The 18,834-nt window shown below is 42.6% G+C and overlaps 3 protein-coding genes and 1 long non-coding RNA gene across 6 annotated transcripts in view; 2 read left to right on the top strand and 2 right to left on the bottom strand.

The window, feature by feature from the left end:
- The window catches only part of LOC114078965 (uncharacterized), a 53,606-nt gene extending 52,821 nt beyond the window's left edge, over positions 1-785 (bottom strand). The window contains exon 1 of the long non-coding RNA XR_003580421.2: positions 707-785. This is a non-coding gene — a long non-coding RNA (uncharacterized lncRNA). The remainder of the gene's footprint in view (positions 1-706) is intronic.
- Positions 677-5,594, top strand: Tinf2 (TERF1 interacting nuclear factor 2). 3 transcript variants are annotated; one of them, XM_027920009.3, is made up of 9 exons: positions 677-1,173; positions 1,288-1,392; positions 1,483-1,584; positions 1,672-1,779; positions 1,870-1,966; positions 2,347-2,794; positions 2,882-2,949; positions 3,059-3,150; positions 4,683-5,594. In XM_027920009.3, exons 1-9 carry the CDS (start codon positions 982-984, stop codon positions 4,686-4,688), a joined length of 1,218 nt encoding a protein of 405 aa, XP_027775810.1. In that variant the 5' UTR covers positions 677-981; the 3' UTR covers positions 4,689-5,594. The 3 variants fall into 3 exon arrangements, with proteins under 3 accessions (XP_027775810.1, XP_027775809.1, XP_027775808.1); XM_027920008.3 differs by having other exon boundaries at positions 4,680-5,594; XM_027920007.3 differs by lacking the exon at positions 4,683-5,594 and adding an exon at positions 3,283-3,555.
- Gmpr2 (guanosine monophosphate reductase 2) lies at positions 3,983-10,903 on the bottom strand. Its single transcript, XM_027920010.2, has 10 exons — positions 10,736-10,903; positions 10,298-10,399; positions 10,045-10,164; positions 7,290-7,373; positions 6,943-7,116; positions 5,956-6,037; positions 5,745-5,851; positions 5,524-5,566; positions 4,755-4,914; positions 3,983-4,556 (listed from the first exon to the last, which is right to left on the bottom strand). The coding sequence occupies exons 2-10, from the start codon at positions 10,382-10,384 to the stop codon at positions 4,367-4,369; spliced, it is 1,047 nt and encodes a 348-aa protein (XP_027775811.1). The 5' UTR covers positions 10,385-10,399; positions 10,736-10,903; the 3' UTR covers positions 3,983-4,366.
- A 296-nt stretch (positions 10,904-11,199) lies between these two features.
- Nedd8 (NEDD8 ubiquitin like modifier) lies at positions 11,200-18,770 on the top strand. The gene is made up of 4 exons (XM_027920014.2): positions 11,200-11,326; positions 17,001-17,048; positions 17,201-17,283; positions 18,407-18,770. The coding sequence occupies exons 1-4, from the start codon at positions 11,309-11,311 to the stop codon at positions 18,501-18,503; spliced, it is 246 nt and encodes an 81-aa protein (XP_027775815.1). The 5' UTR covers positions 11,200-11,308; the 3' UTR covers positions 18,504-18,770.
- The last annotated feature ends 64 nt before the right edge of the window (positions 18,771-18,834 follow it).

Genomic DNA, 18,834 nt, shown 5'->3' with positions numbered 1-18,834 from the left:
CTCTGGCCTCGGATTTGCTATCCTCCAGCCTTGGCCTCCAGAGTAGCTAGGAATACAATCACGGCTTGTATTTTTTTTTGCGGTACCGCGGATTGAACCAGGGATGCTTAACAACTAATAAACTATTCCTATACCTTTTATCATTTATTTTGAGACAGGGTCTCACTAAATTGCTGAGGCTGGCCTCAAAATTGCGATTCTTCTGCCTCAGCCTCCCGGAGTCCCAGGATTACAGACGTCCGCCACTGTGCCCAGTTCATATTTTACTTCTTAAAGGCGAGCGCCCTCTTCTGTTTGGCTAAATTCTTACTGGAAGCAGCATGTCGCTGGGGAAGGTTTCGCAGGCGCTAGTTGAGGACTGAGATTTAAGCACTTGTCATTTCAACGAACGAAAATAATGGACAGAGAAGATTGCATGATCTCCGAATTAGAAAGTCGGGCCTCGGAAGTGACACGACTTTTCAGTAGGTTCTGCGAAAAAAAGCGGGAACTGGGAAGGCCCCGAGGGGCGAGGGGCGGTCACAGATGTCTCAGTGCCCAACTAAAGCACTAGCAGCCGGGGGGCGGAGCCTGAGAGAGGCCGGACCTGCGGGGGCGCGGCCTTATGACGCGACGTCACACTTCCCTGTCTGGCAGACCATTGGTTCCCTTTTACCTTCCTTTTCCGGGGCAAGGGAAACTAGTCTCAGAGCCGGAAGTGAGGTACCTTCGAGTTCCAGATAGCGGTGGCGCTTAAAGCTGAGTGATCCTGGTACCATTGGAGACGCCCTGCTCCTCCATTCAGGCTCCATCCTGAGCTAGGAGAAGCCCCCAGAATTCTGGCGACCTATAGAAGAGAATTGAGTCAGATCGCAGCGTATCCGGCGCACCACGAAAGAGCCGAATCAGAGGGCCCCCGGAAACCCGCCCCCAGGAGGGGTCGGGAAGTCTCTCCAAGGTGGTAGAAGCCTGAAGGAACAGCCCTGGGGCGGAGACGGGGCCATGGCCACGCCTCCGGGGGCCGGCCCCGCTACTTTGCGCTTCGCAGCGGCAGCCAGCTGGCAAGTAGTGCGCCAACGCAGCGTGGAGCACTTTCCGAGAGTACTAGAATTTTTGGGATCCCTGCGCGCTGCTGCTCCAGGCTTGGTTCGCTACCGGCACCATGAACGCCTTTGTATGGGCCTAAAGGCCAAGGTATTGGGGCGGAACGGAAGATCTGAGAGGGCCGAAGGTTGGGGGACAGGGGGAATACCAGTTGGAAAAGAGTGGTTTGTCCCGAGTGGGTATTCTGAGCTTAGTATCCTGCAGGTGGTGGTGGAGCTGATCCTTCAGGGCCGGCCTTGGCCCCAGGTCCTGAATGCCCTGAATCATCACTTCCCAGAATCTGGACTTGTAGTACGGGACCCTAAAGCTGTGAGTAAATCTTGCAAACAAGCCCTAACTCCAGTTGCACTTAAAAGTTGCCCCTGTTGCCCTCAACTTCTCTGCCTTTCCTATCAACAGACAAAGCAGGATCTGAGGAAGATTTTGGAGGCACAGGAGACTTTTTGCCAGCAGGTGAAGCAGCTGTCAGAGGTCCCTGTAGATTTGGCTTCAAAGCTGCAGGTGAGACTGGGTAGTTTGGAGGCTGTTAGGTGGTTGTTCCTATTTTCTGTCATCCTTTTCTGACCTGCTTGTCTTTCTCCACTGTAGGAACTTAAACAAGAGTATGGGGAACCCTTTCTGGATGCCATGGAAAAGCTGTTTTTTGAATACATGTGTCAGCTGGAAAAAGCACTGCCTTCAGTGCAGACACAGCAGGTTTTGTTGGAGCAAAACACTTAAGGACAGAGTGTGGGGTGGGATTATTGTATCAAGGACTGGTTTTTATGCCTCTTTTCCTGCCCACAGCTTCAGGATGTGCTGAGTTGGATGCAGCCTGGAGTTTCTATCACCTCTTCTGTTGCCTTGAGCCAATATGGTGTGGACATGGGGTGGCCACTTCCAGGTATTAGTACCACCTGGGATAATTAGCTATTTGTGGATGTGGTATTTAGTATGACATATTTTGAGTCAGTCAACTTGAAGTTAGGTGGGCCTGAAGCATAAGGAACCTGAGCAAATTAATCTGTTACTATCTATTATTCATTTATTTCTGGTACTGGTAGTGAACCCAGGGGTGCTTAACCACTGAGCTACGTCTGCAGCCCTTTTTAAAATTTTGGGACAAGGCTTCACAAAGTTACTTAGGGCCTCACCAAGTTGCTGAGGCTGGCCTTGAACTGGTGATCTTCCTTCCTCAGCCTTCTAGGTTGCTGGAATTACAGGTATGTGCCACCATGCCCAGTTATCTATTCTCTTTATAAGAAGCCTCATTTTCTCTTTCAGAGTGCTCTGTTTCTGATTCAGTGAACCTGACAGAGATGGAACAAAATCCTCCTCTGCAACAGGCACTAGCACCCCATAGTCCTCTGCCAAAAGCCAAGCCTGGCCCTCAGGGACCAGCTTCAAGGAAGCACCCAGAACGTTTGGCAGGCCACCACTTCAATTTGGCTCCTCTGGGCCAGCGAAGAACCCGGTCCCAATGGACATCTGCTAGGGAAGGCCATAAGGAGCGTCCAATGGTCATGCTGTTCCCCTTTAGAAATTTGGGCACACCAACCCAGGTCATATCTAAATCTGACAGCAGGGAAGAGCATGGAATTCATACAGTGGACCCATCAGATGCTGTGGGCACAAGAACAGCCATCATGGGGAAGTCTAAGAGTCCATCTCAGATCCTGGGGGAAAGTGCTCTAAAGAACCCTGCTGACTTATCTGCCTCAGAGCAAAAAGAGTGAGTGTTAGCTTTGCTTCTTCCTAGTAGGACCACACTGTTTACTTACTTTTCTTTCACACTGTTCTTTGCTTGCTTCTACCTCAGGAATTGCTTGGATTGCTATATTGACCCACTGAGACTATCATTATCACCTCCTAGGGCCAAGAATCCAGGTAGGTAAGCTGAGTCAGGTTTTGCTTAGACAGTCTGTTTTCTTAGATAACTTTTCAGAAACTTTGTTCACCTAGAAGGAGTATTTTGATTCTGGTTTCCTTCCTCCAGTGTGTTCCCCATCTCTGTGCAACTCTGTCATTACCATAGGAGACTTGGTTTTGGACTCTGATGAGGAAGAAAATAGCCAGAGAGAAGGAAAGGTGAGTAGGAAGGAGCAGAAAGCTAGGGAAAAGGATGGGCAGAACAAGCCTGAAAAATCCACATGCTTCAGAATACGGAGGATTTAGGGGATGGTTTTTCGACAATAGGATCTCCTGCTCCCTTCTCTGTAGGAGTTTCTGGAAAACTATCAGAAGACAAAGTTTGACACTCTGATTCCTACCTTCTGTGAATATCTCCCCACTTCTGGCCCCAATATGGTGCCCACTGCTTCCTGTGACCACCTAGGCAGCTCTACACCCTTGTGATAGCACTGGAATGCCCTCTTCCTCCTCGGTCTTTAGGCAGTTTGGTGGGAATGAAGTGGAAACCAGGCTTGGATTGTCTGACTACATTACTAAAAACTTTGTGATGCTTGATAATTAAACTTTAGATTTGTTACAACACTCTTGATGTGAGGAAGGACTTCTGTAGGTCAGTGGATGTCATTTCTTAGACATAGAACCAGGTTTCTAGAGTTGGAAGAATCCCTACCATTTTACTTCCCTTAGAAAGTGTTATTCAGATGTGCCCAGAAGTTGAGAGCCTGGAAGAGAAATGTCTTTTTATTGTTCTGAAAATATATGGCTAATGCTGGAATATATTTTATAAACTCTCATGCTGCCAATTCACCTGGGGGTGGTGGCGCTAGAATGAAAACACTTCGTGGGAATAATACTTACTGTCTTTAATACCACTGGGTCAATGCTAATCACTACCTTCCTACTTTGAAGCAACACCTAGATGTCAGCCTTGTGCAGAAAGCTTTAGCATCTCTTTTATAGTTAGTGAGACCTCTTTTTATTGAGTTATCTCAAATATAAACTTCTGAGCTTTTTAGATATTTAAAGATTTCATTTAATGAAGCTGATTAATAAGACATAATTCCAAAAGCCTGCCCCATCCAGACCAAGGCCATATAGAACATTTATGATTTAATCAGTATCTTTTCATCTTCAGGATGCTGGGTCCCCAGATACCCATTCAATTATCTTACTTCATTTTCAGACTGTATTCTTCCTCACTTCCTCCCCAGTAAGTGCTCTGGGCATCTTGTGTGTACAAACAGAGAAGTATAGCGTTATTACAGGAGCTCTCAGGAGGAAGACAATGGGAACTGTTAAATGCACTGCCACAGTAGTTAGAATGGGTGAGAAACCCATTTGGGAGACCCTTTTGCGAAGTATTGGTGCCTTGAGCGGGCAGAAATACTCAGGTCTAGTGTGCATCACTGAAGATTGGATTCACCTGCTGGGTGACTCGGATGAAAGTAGTTCTCCGGCTCAACTCCTTTAGCTTAGCTGCTCCCACATAGGTGCATGTAGATCGGATCCCTCCTAGGATGTCACGAATGGTATGCTCCACATCCCCTTTAAAGGGGACTTCTACTGTCTTTCCCTCTGAGGCCCTTGAAATAGGAAAAAAAGTTATTACCTTCTTATTCTAGATTCCTTAAGCTCAATGACTCTTCTGTCTCTATAACACCATGTCACCATTTTTCCTCCTAAGAATTATATCATCCATTTTCCAGCAGCCATGAGCTCTGCCACCATACTATGCAGTCACATTCTCCAAGAACCCTCAGCTTCTGGTCCTCCACACATACCTGTACTCTGCCACGCCACCAGCGTACTTCTTCATGGCCATTTCAGAACTCATTCCATAGAAGAGTTTGTACTTCTTGCCATCTCTCTCAATGAGGTCACCACCTGACTCACTGTGCCCAGCCAGCATGCCACCGAGCATCACAAAGTCAGCCCCTGCCCCTGCCAAAATCAAAGAGGTAGGAAAGAGATTCCTCTGGCCAGGATGCCCACATGGCCCCCCTTCAAAAGCAACTCATGCCAAATTCTCAGTCCTGACAATGTCTCCAGCATCTTCCCAGCACTGTTTTTCTCTCTGACCCATATCCACAAAGGCCTGCTTTGACCTAGTTTATTCCTCTGGGCCTGATTTCCTCAAGATTTTTTAAATAGCCTCTGGAGATTCCCTGCCCAACTTCTGCTTTCACTGTCTTCTCATCATTTTGTTTTGTTGCTTCCATCTGAGTAAAACATCATGTCTCCCAAGAATAGTAGTCTCATTTTAATGTGAAGAAGAAAAGCAGAAAATGCAGGCTTATAGTCCCATTCTTCAGAGTCAGTGGCTCAGGAATTTACAGATGGCCCTGGCTCACACTTGGAGCATCTAAATTAGTCTCAGGATTTCTCCTGCTGGCTTACCCCAGGCGACACCACAGGCTTCAGGGTCACTACTTCATATTATGAGAGAATCTGAATGGCTTCCTGAGTCTCTCCTACCCTGACCCTAGATCCTGAGAGGTAATATATCCTCTTCTACAGGATCCTTCTTCTGTGCCCTCCCTAACTCCTTACCAAAAGCTTTGGCCACATCCCCAGGGCAGCTGCAACCTCCATCCTGCAAAATAAAGAGCACAGTGAACAGACAGCATGGATTTTCTAAGCGCTCTCAGCGATGTCCCAACAGTCCACTTCAAAACTGACATGCACTCAAGAGTCCTGACCCATATCTACTAGAGCCTCCATACTGCAGAAAACCTATTGGCAGCCTCATACCCTGAGACTTTGGGCCTTACTGAAATGATGTGGCCTTTTAGGCCATGAGCAGCATCTGCACACTCCATCACTGCACTGAGCTGTGGATACCCCACTCCAGTTTTCTTCCGGGTTGTACACACAGAACCTAGGAAGAACATGCCAAAGGTGAGAGTGAATTCACTCTGTGAATTTGCCACTGAAGGTGAGAGTGAATTCACTCTGTGAATTGGCCTCAATGAAATAGCTTACCTGGCCCAATTCCCACTTTGATGATGTCAGCCCCAGAGAGGATCAACTCTTCCACCATCTCTCCTGTTACCACATTCCCTGCCTGGGACAGAGCAGTCAAAATAAGAACATCCTTATGGTCAGAAATGGACACAAGCTTATTTGCTCCTAGATGGCATGCCTGGACTATGACTTCATATTATGAGAGACTAATACAAAGAAAGGATACCTAGGTTCCCTATGTTGGGACCTCTGAGGGCTTCTACGCTAGCTACTTCAAAGGACCCTGCTCTCTATACTAAGCTAGCTAGATAGGGAGCAATGGTGGAAACTGGTGTCACTGTTGAAATGAGGGTAAAGCCAGGGTTCAGGATGCACTTTACTATCTCAGGCAGCAAGGTGGTATGACCCACAGGGGAGAAGTGAGATGGCATGAAGAAGTGTTCAGTGCAGCAAAAGAAATTACTAGATCAAACTCAGATCTGACTTAAGAGTAGATTTATCTCCAACATACCCTGTTCTGTCATAGAACCTCTCTGGCTTCAGGGAAAGGGGAAGACATGGTAATGTAGGCTAAATACTCCTCCCAACTGTATTTGCTTTTGATGGTCAGCAGAGACCTTCAATGCTATGAAAGAAATGGGTTCTTGTCATCCCCTCCACAAGCTTGTAAAAAAATTAAACATTATTTCCTGTGATACCTTTTATGTGATTGTCCATTTCAATGGGCAGATGTATATGTACCAGAGTAATGTACAATGCATACATGTTCCATCATGGTTTTGTGAGTGATATCAAGGACACTGGATTTACAAAAACTAAATCAAGGATTGGAGATATTGCACTGCTAATAAACATTTTAGACTTGGAATCATGGTATAATCAATCACCCAGTAATGTTATGTGGACTCGAAATAGCATAATGTAACAGAAAAATGAATTGATGTAACAAATGAAGTGTTAAGAAAAAGAGAGGAAGGTAACAACTACAGGATAATAAAAACATACCATGATGGTGTGTTGAGGGAAGCGCTTCCGTACATCCTTTACAAATTCAACAAAGTGTTCAGAGTAGCCATTTGCCACATCTAGGCATATATATTTCACCTGGGGAATAGCTTCCAGGATCTGTTCCAGTTGCTCAAAGTCAGAAGAGCCTGTCCCTGAACTGGCAGCCAGATACTGTAGAAGAAACACGGTCATTGACATGAGAAGCATTAGACTAGCCTGTGACATTATATTATCAGAGATGATCTAGTGACCAAAGGGGTAAAGGGTGAGGGTTGGTTCCTGGCAGCCAAAAATGGTTCCCTGGAAAATGGACAAGGAAGGGAGCAAGAGGGGCCCAGTGTTACCTGAAGACAATCAGGATTCTGGCCAGCAAACTCTTGCCACTGATGAAGACTGTAATGTTTATGGACAGCAGTGAAGAGGGAGAACTGGGAAGAGAAGCATTCAGAAAGGAGAAAACATTATCAGGATCTTTTTCTCTAAAAATAGATCTTTATACTCTTCTGAGAGAAAAAAACAATTGGAGTTTGGAAGGAAAACAAGTTCTTGGCTGAGCTGGGATTTGAGTTTGACCATTATTATCCCTACAAATTCCAGTAGGGCTTTTTCAACATGAAACTAGTATTTAATTATTCCTACTAAAGTACTGAGTCATCTGGATTTCACCAGCTAGCATATACATTGCTTTTGACCTAAAAGGTGAGAAAGACAAGCTCTTGGTGTAAGGGGACAAGTAGGAGATACGTAGGAACCATGAAGAGGCTAGATGGAGCCAGTGATTGTCTGCGTTTACACAGTCCCTCCTCCTAAGTACTCTAGTACTAAATCTGTCTTTAGTATCTTCTGATTCACTTGCCAGCAGTAATTCAGTGAGTACAGATGCCCACAAAAAGTAAAGCCTTAAGCTTAGTGGAGCTGTTAAGGGGCCATACCATCCTTTATTTCTTCAGGAGTAAGGACAAGTATTCTTTGATGGGGACATAGACAAGAAAAGTCTATTTCAGTCAACCAAGTTGTAAGACAATGACTTATCAGGTTTATATTCTCTAGCTCAACAAATGACAATGTCCCAGTACTTTGAGAAAGCCATTCAAAAGCCACCGTGGCCAGGCTCATGCCTGTAATCCCAGCTACTTGGGAGACTGACTCAGTAGGATCACAAGTGCAAGGTCAGCCTGGGCAACTTGGTGAAACCCTGTCTCAATAAAATTTTTTAAATGTACTTCAATGATACGCATGACCCTTGGGTTCAATCCCAGATACTGAGAGAAACAAAACAAAACAAAAACCACTGTACACAGTGTTTGTGCTTTAAAAGTGCAAACATGCAAACAGACATGAGACAGCACAAATCTTGCAATGCACCAGAAATGCAAGGAAGTCATGTATCAGCTAGCAGCAGAAAGTGCTATACTTAGAGATGATCATCAATACCATCTAGCTAAAATCTGGTATTAAATTCTACCTTCTCAGCAACACTGTTAATATGTTGATTAAGTTGCTCTAGGAGGTCAACATGCCTTGGAGATGCAGTGGCCTAGTGTGGCATGAATACATCTAATATATAACATAATCTAGAAAAATATGTTTGCTTGCATCCGACCTTTTCATAATTATTAGGAAACTTGGCTCTGTCTCTAAAATCTGACTTTAGTACTCATCAGCAATACTGAAAAGCCAGTCTCAACATAAAGTATTAAGACATTCTCCAACAAGGTTCATGTATTACAGCATGCTGGTTAAATCTCCAGTCAGATTTATCATTCCCCAAGTCTACTGGTCAGGGAAAGCAGACTATGGGTAACAGCAGGATTCCTAAGCAGTTAAGTTAGAAAGGCAACAAAAATAATAAAACTGCATAACTATCAATCTCAGAGAAATAACAACAGACATTCCACAAAGAGAGAGCAATTTGAAACAGGAAGATGGATTCTTTAAGGCTAACAGAACCACAATCAGCAACAAAATCCATCAACTATGGTTACGTGGATTGACCAGTAGAGTGCTTGTATTCTCAAAGTGTCCAGGTAACCTTCTCAGCTAACAAGTACAGAGGCAGGTAATACTACTGACAGGAGCAGTGTCTTCCATTTTCAAAGTGAACAACCTGCATTCAAGAAAAAAAACCACTCCATTTGGGGAATATCCCAGAAATTCCCAGGAACCTAGGACTTACAAGGAAGAAAAAAAAAAAGAGAAAAGAAAAGTAGACATAAAAGTAATAAGCTGCTTCTCCCTAGAATATTCTATTTAAGAATTTTTGAATGTTCAACCTGTATTTAGTTTCTAGACTAAACCAGTGAATGCTGAGTGTTATGAATAATGGTGTCTTTGAAGGGATGCCTGTGATTGGGAGCAGGTAACCTGGGTGGTGGGAAAAGTTGGTAAGGGTATAAAGATAAGGAAAAAAAGTTCTGTTCATTTATCAGAAAACTGGGGCAAAATTTCCCAGTGCAGGGGTGTCCACCTGTAATCCCAGAAACTGGAGTGGCTGAGACAGGAGGATTACAAATTTGAGGCCAGCTTCAGTAACTTACCAAGGTCCTAAGCAACTTAGTGAGGCAAGCTTAGTTTCTCAAAATGAAAAACAAAAAGGGCTGGGAATGTAGCTCAGTGACAATGTGTCTCTGAGTTCAATTGCTGGTACAGAAAAAAAGAAAAAAAAAGAGGGCAAAATTTAACTCTGAATCTCACTAGTTCAGATAGCCTTTATCTATTTATCTATCTATGTATCTATTTATTTATTTATTTTTGGTACCGGGGATTGAACTCAAGGGTACTCACCACTGAGCCACATCCCCAGCCCTATTTTGTATTTTATTTAGAGACAGGGTCTCGCTGAGTTGCTTAGCGCCTCGCAGTTGCTGAGGCTGGCTTTGAACTCGAGATTCTCCTATCTCAGCCTCCCAAGCCACTGGGAATACAGGCATGCACCACCACGCCCGGCTCAGACAGCCCTTTTAAATAATCAGATAATGGGGCCTTAGTACTGGAGAAAACAGTAAATAGAGCGTCCTAACTGCTATTTGCCAGAGGTAACTGAGAATGGGGAGAGGGATGCAAACGCTTCTATAGCCATTGAGGCAACTAGACACCTACCTTACAAAGAACCTTGGCCATTTCAAAGGTGCCTACAGTATCCATATTAGCAGCAATGATCGGGACGCCGTTGTACATCTGCTTTGAATTACGAAATGAAAATGATCTTGTGAGATCCACCTGCAGATGTGAACAGAAAACAGTATTTTATTCATCCGGAAAACACATTAGGACAAGGACCAGGGAGTTTTCTTGCTCCTGCTTCTGTCCAGGAGCTTAGGGTTAAAAAAGAGGAAATACAAAGCTGGCTTACCTCACTTCGAGACTTTAGGGTGCTGCGTTTTGGCCTCAAAAGAACATCCTTGAAGTCTAGTTTCACGTCATTGTCGATATGAGGCATGGCGGGGTCTGGAATCTGAGTATTGGAGGGTAGGAAGTCAGGAGGAATCTGAATCAATATTCCCTTGGGCCTTAATGTCCTGATGTGGCTGGGACAGGGTGCATCTCTCCTGGCTTAAGTCGTGGAAGGTCGGGTTATAAGGCAAGGTTTGGGCCCTGAAGCAGGTCGCCGGCACTCGTCCTGGCCTCGATGCTTCCATCTCAAGTACAGATTGTTGGGTAGAATTGGGTTGGTGAACCGGAGTGTTCACTTTACCCAGCTACTTTCCCTACCCACCCCTGCAAAGAGGAGTCAGATTTAGGGAGAAGAAATGGGAAGGTTTCAATCAACTTCCGGCATGGGGGTACTCACTTCCTGTTGCCTTGGTGTCAGTTGACCGAAACTCCCCTAGCTTAGCTACTAGCCTCGTGCAGCCCCGCTGAGCCTTGTGGGGTCACGCCAACAGGTTCCGCTAATTGCGGGTAAGACAACTAATCGAGGAATTCCACCTTCGGGGGCGGACGTGCGAGGCCTTCTGGGTAACAGAGTTCACACACTGAAGTTGCCGTTGGATCTGAGCGGCAGGAAACTACAACTTCCAGGGTGCAACGAGCAGAGCGGCTTTCTGGCATGATGGGAGAAGTAGTTCGTTTTGCCCCAGCTTTCCGCTAGCCTTGACTCCTTAAGGATTCTCAGAATTAGGAAAGCGTCATTTCTGCTACACTTAATCCGGCTGCGTTATTTTATTTACAACGCAACTGAAACGAAGCGCGGGAGCATTCGTGAGCCTTTCGGAAACCCTGTAGAAACTGGGGGGGGGGTGTGGCCAGAGGGTGACCCGGAAGCAGAAGTGACTCCCACAAGCGGAGTGTTAGGAAGCGTCGGCGGCGACCGCAGCGGGAGAAGCAGCAATTTATCTGTTTGCAGCCACAATCTGGGAAGAAGATGCTAATTAAAGTGAAGGTGGGAGCACTTCCACGCTTGCCAAGACTCAGTGGTACTGGGCTGGCCGCTGCGTCTTACGGGAAAAGCGGGGAAGGAAAACCACGCCTTATCTGGAGAGTGCTGACAGCCTCGGGGCTCAGCGCGAGGGGTCATGGGAAATAGGGGGACCCCGGTGGGCTTTGAGAGCTGGAGGCTGGCCCCGCCTGACGACCCTAGGGTCTCGCTTCATTCGAACCCGCTCTGTCTAGAGAAAGTCTAGCAGCAGCTTGCCACCCCTATCCCCGGATTCTTGAGAAAAGCTCTGCCCTCCATTCTTCATGCCCAGGTTATCTGCTGCTCGCAGCCCCTAATGTAGGTTATCTCCAAGCACAGTGCTGAAACATTAGCTTGGGAAAACTGGAGGTCTCCCAAAGGCTGTAGACTATAAGCCTTTGCTGGTGATTGCCGAGATGTGTGTAAGCCGTTCTTGAGGAGCTGGGATTCAGTCGTCTTTTGCTTTTCTGAGCTGTGTATCGCTTTCTTGACTGAGGCAGGTAGTTACGGTTTCTTAGTTCTTGGTACTAGCTGTCTTCCTTATTTTCATCTCTCATCTCCTGTGGTAGTTCTTCACCAATTTTTAACTCCTCTTATTTTCTCTTTTGTACTTTTAGCCAGAGACAAAAAAAAAAAAAAAACCTGCAATCGACACAGTTCAACACTAGTTTGCCTTTTTATAGCTTAGTAATTCTGTCCTTATTTCATCAGCTTATTAGCATGTTTACAATATGTCATAGCCATTCTTTTTTTTTTTTTAATTTTTTAAATTGTAGATAGACACAATACCTTTATTTTATTTATTTTTATGTGGTGCTGAGGATCGAACCCAGGGCCTTGTATGTGTTAGGCCAGCGTTCTACCGCTGAGCCCCAGCCCCCGTCATAGCCATTCTTAAGCTTCTCTTCTAGTCCTTCCAAATTATCTCTTGCCAGAGAGCATGTTGAAAATCATTGTTTTTCAGACTTTTTAGAAACCTAAAATCAACTCTGTGGGTCGCAAGCACCATTAAAAAAAGAAAAGATCAAGGTATACTGCTGGATAAGGGTATTGTTTTGTGAAGCTTGTTTTCATTTTTTTATATATATATTACACGCATGTGTTACTATTCATATGTGTTTCTTAGTCCTTCACTGTCACAATTTTTAGAAGCACTAAGGATGAATGCTCATGCTTTTTCATGTCCTCCTAGTCCAAAGAAGAGGGTTATTACTATTCTTTTGTTAAATGTTTTTTCATTTTTTTAAAATGTCAACCCACACTAAGAAGTTTTAATATTAAACACAAACAACTTTCTGTGAGTGATACCTTCTGATATTTTTAATTCTAAGTTTGTTTCATTATCCACTGGTGGGTTAAGACCTACAGTTTAAAAACTACTGTGTTCCAAATGGACTTCTCAAACTTCAAAGTGCATTAGAATAGCCGGGGAGTCTTGCTGAAATGCTGATTATGATTCTGTGGGACTAGGATGGAGTATGAGAGTCTTCTAGCAGGAAATGATGATTGCTGTTTATCTGAAGACTATACTTTGATTATCAAGGTTGTAGATTTTACCTTTTTTTAAATCCATTTTTACAGTCATTTAAAATTTCCAGTCTCCTTCCCTGCCACACTTTGCCTTCTGTTTCCTATCAGATCTCTGTCCTCCATCTCTTTTTTGTTTACTTCATTCTTTATATATTAAACACATGAGAGCAATTTGTTCGATATTAATTACTATGTAAATGATAGCTTTTGTGGGGGTTCCTTTGTGAATTATCCACCTTTCAATTGTTGTTTCTGTGTAACTGAAGTCAGTAACTGGTTAACTGACTTCATCCATATCTTTCTGTAATCCTTTACAATTAAATCCTTCCTGATTTAAATCTTATAACCTAATCTCCGTGATCCTAATTTAAGCACATCATCTTCTATCATAAGTCATCTTCTCTAGGACCCATTTCGTATGTTTTTTTTTAAAAACATAGAGGCAGAGACAGGAGGATCATGAGTTCAAAGCCAGCCTTAGCAATTTATTTTTTTTTCCAGAGAGAGAGAGAGAGAGATTTTCAATATTTATTTTTTAGTTTTCGACGGATACATCATCTTTGTTTGTATGTGGTGCTGAGGATCAAACCCGGGCCGCATGCATGCCAGGGGAGCGCGCTACCGCTTGAGCCACATCCCCAGCCCCCATTTCGTATGTTAATACCCTTGATTTATCACGTATCTGGAACACAATTCTTTAGAATCATTTCTCTTCTATAGTACTTCATTTTTCATATGAAACCAATTTATGCATTATTTTTCTTTCCCATCACATTACTTTCCTGCAGGTCTGGGGTTCATTAACATATATCCTTAGCTGGGTGTTGTGATGCACACCTATAATCTCAGCTACTTAGGCGGCAGAGGCAGAAGGATTGAAAGATTGAGGCCAGCCTCAGCAACTTAATGAGTCCCTGTATCAAAATAAAATTTTAAAAAGGGATGGGGATGTAGCTCAGTTGTAGAGCATCCCTGGGTTCAATCCCCAGTACAAAAAAAAACACCAACAAAAAAACCCCCAAAGCCTTAAATCCTTGTTTCTCTGTGAAAGTTCTATTTTCTTACTTCCATTCCTTCTTTAAAGTGTATAGTCTAAACCAAGACATGGTGTACCAAAACCATAGTGTACAGAGGTCTTCTTTAAGCTTCTTTTGATCATATTGTTCCCTAACCACACATCTGGCATTGGTTTCCCTGTTGTAGATTACTCTGGCAGCTGTGTTTACTAATCTTAACTTGTTTTCTCATTCATTTCTCATCCATGTTGTCTTAATATAATAAAATTATATTCAGCCGGGCATGGTGGCACACACTTGTAATCCCAGTGGCTCGGGAAACTGAGACAGGAGAATCATGAATTTAAAACCAGCCTTAGCAATAGCGAAGTGCTAAGTAACTCAGTGAGACCCTGTCTCTAAATAAAATACAAAAAGGGCTGGGGATGATGCTCAGTAGTTGAGTGCCCCTGAATTCAATCCCTGGTACCAAAAAAAAAAAAAGATAAATAAAATGTACAGTTTTTAAGGGTTCAGTTCAGTGAATTTTTAACAGTAATATAAACCCATGTAACTACAAGCTTTAAAACATTTTCATCCCTTTCCCCCACCCCAGAAAGTTCTGTACTTTAGTTTTGCTTGTTTTAGAACTTCATATAATAGAATGATACGGTACAGATAGATAAATTTTTTTTTTTTTTTCTTATTGGAGACAGGGTTACTATATTCCCTAGGCCAGGCTGAAACTCTCAATCCTGCCAACCTCCCACATAGCTGGGATTACAGGCATATGTCACCATGCCTGGCCAATATATAATTGTTGTGTCTAGATTCTTTCAGTATTATATCTATTGTAATGTGTATCTACAATTTGTTCCTTTTTAATACTGAATAGTATTCCATTAGATAATTATATCATAGTTGTTTATCCATTCTTCTGTTGATAGGCATTTGGGTTGTTTCCAGTTTCTGGCTATTATGAATAAGACTTCTGTAAACATTGTTATACAAGTCTTTTTGTGGATAAATGTTTTCATTTCCTTTGGATAAATACCTAGGAATAGAATTACTTGGCCATGTGGTAGGTATATATAACTTTGAAAAGAAACTGCCAAACAGTTCTCCAAAGTGTTGCACTGTTTTGCCTTCCCACCTGCAATATCTGAACATTTCACTTTCTCTGAACCCTTGCCAATTTCTACTGATCTCATTTCTTAGCTATTCTTGTGGGCATGTTACCTCATTCAGGTTACATTGATCGTTAATTTTCACTCACCATAGCATTTTGTCATAGTCTCTTGTATTTGGACAGTAATATTCAATATGGCACTTCTTTGTGTGCTGGTTTGTTCTTTTTTTGTGTCTTAATTGTTTCTTGGCTGTAAAATCTTCACTTTAAGAAGCCTGGATCACAGCTGGGTGTGGTGCTGCATGCCTAGAATCCCAGTGACTTGGGAGTTTGAATTAAGAGGATTGCCAGTTTGAGGCCAGCCTCAGCATCTTACTGAGGCCCTAAACAACTTGGCAAGATCATGTCTCAAAATAAAAAATTAAAAGGTCTGGTGATGTGGCTCAGTGGGAGAGTGCCTCTGGGTTCAATCCCTGTTACCCAAAAATAAATAAATAAATAAAAGGGGCTGGGGATATAGCTTAATGGTAGAGTGTCCCTGGGTTCTCCCCCCCGTACCCCACCCCCACAATATTAACTAGTATTTATGTGATAAAGGAATATAATTTTATAAAAAATTTAAACAGAGATAAAGGGAGAGTTACCCTTGATAAAGCCTTCTCTCAAACCACCGCCCTTTTTAAAAAATAATCACAATTAAGAGGGGTATGTATATTTCTAATTCTTTTTTTTGTGCATATTCATGTGTCTGCATATAGAAAATGTTATGTAATTATACATTCTTTAAAGAATTATACATCATTTATGGGGTTGGGGTTGTGGCTCAGCAGTATAGTGCTCGCCTAGCATGAATTAGGCACTGATTCAATCCTTAGCACCACATAAAAATAAAAGGTATATGTCCCCCTAAAGCTAAAAAATAAATTAAAAAAAAATCTTTAATAAAAAAGAATTATACATCATTTAGATATTTCCTTATTATATAATGTATAATTGTATAGCTGTACCATTGTTTAATTTTTTGCGTTTTTTATTAGTGCAAATCATTTATACATAATAGTGGGGTTTATTTTGACACATTGATAAATGCATATAACATGATTTGCTCCATTTCAATCCCCTGTACTTCCCCTTTCTCTGACAGTTTTCTTATAACAGGTTTTACTAGGCTGTTTCTAGTGATATGCTTTCACAAATGTCACTGCAATAAACCTTACATGTGCCTCTGGATACATGCCCAAATTTTTCCTCCAAGTTGGTAACCTAGAAATGTAATTAATTGAAGAGTCTTTACATAGCCAGATTGATGACAAATACATAGATGTGATTCTTGCAACTCAGGAGGCTGAGGAAGGAGGGTCAGGTTTGAGACCAGCCTCGGCAACTTATCCAGACCCTGTCTCAAAGATAAAAAGGCTGGGGATGTAACTTAGTGGTAATGCACCTTTGGATTCAATCCCCAGCATCAAAAAATTAAATTTAATTTTAAAATTAAAAAGGGTAGGAGATGTGACTCAGTGGTAGTTGCCCCTGGTTTAAATTTCCAGTACCACACACATACCAAAAGAGAGAGAGAAAAAAATAAAGGACTTTCTGGTATCCTAGAGAAGTTTTTGAAATATCTGAAAGGTGACTTCTAGTGTTGATATTTATTCTGGAGCAGTCTTTCTGACTTGAAGGAATACTTAGAATACCTCTCATTCTTGTATCATCCAATAAAAAACAAAACAATATTCTTACTGATTTGGATTGTGGAGGGGACAGAGGGAGATGGCTTGTGGAAACAGGAGGATCTAATGGTTCACAGAATCTTGCCCTACCAAAGTCATCCACAGCCTAAAACTGTTTGATAATACAGTTATGATCAAAGCCTTCTGATTCTCCAAAGCAACCTTGCTGAGAATGTCCATCTCTTAGAAGTCAACAGAGAATAGGACAGTCTGTTTTACCTAGAAGATAAATTATATTTTGGATTATAGGACTTATAATAACATTTGCCTTTCAGACGCTGACTGGAAAGGAAATTGAGATTGATATTGAACCCACAGACAAGGTGATGTATGCCCAACACCCTTCTCCTTGCCTGTGTCTTTGAGTGTGCTTATGAACTTAGTCCATTTGCTGTCATGCTATCTGTATAGTTCTTGTTCTTCCCATTTCCATGGTTCTTTCCTCAAGCAGCCTCTGACTACTTGCTATCTAAAGGTGGAGCGAATCAAGGAGCGTGTCGAAGAGAAAGAGGGAATTCCCCCACAACAGCAGCGGCTCATCTACAGTGGCAAACAGATGTGAGTTTGGAGGGAAAGTTAGGGTAAAGTGATGTTATGTGAAAAGGAAATGGGGACAAGTGCTTGAGATGGGTCAGGCCTGCCTCTTTCTTGCGCTCTCTCTCTCTCTCTTTTCTCTCTCTCTCTCTCTCTTTTTTTTTTTTTTTTTTTTTTTGGTAGTTGTAGATGGATATGGTACCTTTAACCTTTATTTTATTTTTTTTATCTTTATGTGGTGCTGAGGATCGAACCCAGGCCTCACACATGCTAGGCAAGCACTCTACCACTGAGCTACAATCCCAGCCCTTCTTTTTTTAATTATTTTTTTGGTGCCTTGAACCCTTTGGCGGTTTGATAAAGCTTATAGAGTACTTCTCTGGACAGAGAAATTTTTTTAGTATAGAATAAAATATGTGGAATTAGAAAGGAAACTAATTATATTGAACTACAGTTATCAAATTATGAAAACAAATGTGGTATAATAACCTGTGCTTCTTTAATAATAAATAAGATCTAGTAGTGGGTCTAATAACTGCTGTAATTTTGAAATATTTTCAAGATACCTGCAAACATTGTAATATGATATGGACATATCTAATTTCTGTTGTTAACAAGTTACTTACATTGCCAATGCTACTATGAGTTTTTATACTTTTTTTTTTCCTATTTTCAAAATTAAAAGAAATAGTTAGAGGTTAGTAAAAATAAAGGTTGAATTTTTTCTCATTCAAGTTCACAGACTTCCCAGAGAGAACCATGAAACCCAGATTAAGAAACCTTGTTCTAGCTGGGCATACTGGCTCAGCCTGTAATACTAATAACTCAGGAGGCTGAGGCAGGAGGATCGTAAATTTGAGACCAGCATCAGCAATTTAATGAGACCCTAAGCAACTTAGTGAGATCCTGTCTTAAAAAGACTGAGGATGTAGCTCATTGCCCCTGGGTTCAATCCCCAGTATCAATAAACAAACAAACTTTTTGGGCTGTGGATGTAGAGGATGTAACTTAGCAGCTTAAGGATATAACACTAGTTTAGCATGCTTGAAGCCTTGGGTTTGATCCCCAGCATGACCCCCCCCCCAAAAAGAGAGAGAGAACACCTATTCCAGATGGTATTTCTAATGCTTCTTTTGCCCCTCTGTAGGAATGATGAGAAGACAGCAGCTGATTACAAGATTCTAGGTGGTTCAGTTCTCCACCTGGTGTTGGCTCTGAGAGGAGGAGATAGTCTCAGGCAGTGACGGACCTTCCTTCCAGTTCACCTCCTTATGCTGTTGCTCATAATGAGGCATCATATATCCTGTCACTCTCTGGGACACCAGAGCCACTCCCCCCTCCCCTGGATGCCCAGTTTTGTGTGTGGTGGGAGAATATGAGGACCCCAGGATGCAATGTTCCTGGCCCAAAGGGCCCCTGCTGGCTATTGGATTTTAATTTGCAGTCCTGTGTGCTTCCCTCTCTTATGGCTGTGTCCCTAGTTGTCAATAAAATTTCCTGGCCTCCTGTAATCTTTTTCTGTTGCACAAATGTGACTGAAATAAAAACAGACCCAATGATAACTATTTACACTAG

The sequence above is a fragment of the Marmota flaviventris genome, chromosome 2 (genome assembly GCF_047511675.1).
Source record: "Marmota flaviventris isolate mMarFla1 chromosome 2, mMarFla1.hap1, whole genome shotgun sequence".
NCBI lineage: Eukaryota > Metazoa > Chordata > Mammalia > Rodentia > Sciuridae > Marmota > Marmota flaviventris.
The sequence above is the reverse complement of the archived record's forward strand: the minus strand, read 5'-3'. Positions and strand labels throughout refer to the sequence as shown.

Coding starts and splice junctions, on each gene's coding strand:
- Tinf2 (XM_027920007.3), top strand. CDS start 982: ATGGCCACGCCTCCGGGGGCCGGCCCCGCTACTTTGCGCTTCGCAGCG. Junction 1,174..1,287: donor GTATGGGCCTAAAGGCCAAG/GTATTGGGGCGG, acceptor AGTATCCTGCAG/GTGGTGGTGGAGCTGATCCT. Junction 3,151..3,282: donor ATAGCCAGAGAGAAGGAAAG/GTGAGTAGGAAG, acceptor CCTTCTCTGTAG/GAGTTTCTGGAAAACTATCA.
- Gmpr2 (XM_027920010.2), bottom strand. CDS start 10,384: ATGCCTCATATCGACAATGACGTGAAACTAGACTTCAAGGATGTTCTT. Junction 6,038..6,942: donor TCCCTCAACACACCATCATG/GTATGTTTTTAT, acceptor GCTCTGTCCCAG/GCAGGGAATGTGGTAACAGG. Junction 5,852..5,955: donor CAAAGTGGGAATTGGGCCAG/GTAAGCTATTTC, acceptor TGTTCTTCCTAG/GTTCTGTGTGTACAACCCGG.
- Nedd8 (XM_027920014.2), top strand. Junction 17,049..17,200: donor ATATTGAACCCACAGACAAG/GTGATGTATGCC, acceptor TGCTATCTAAAG/GTGGAGCGAATCAAGGAGCG. Junction 17,284..18,406: donor ATCTACAGTGGCAAACAGAT/GTGAGTTTGGAG, acceptor GCCCCTCTGTAG/GAATGATGAGAAGACAGCAG.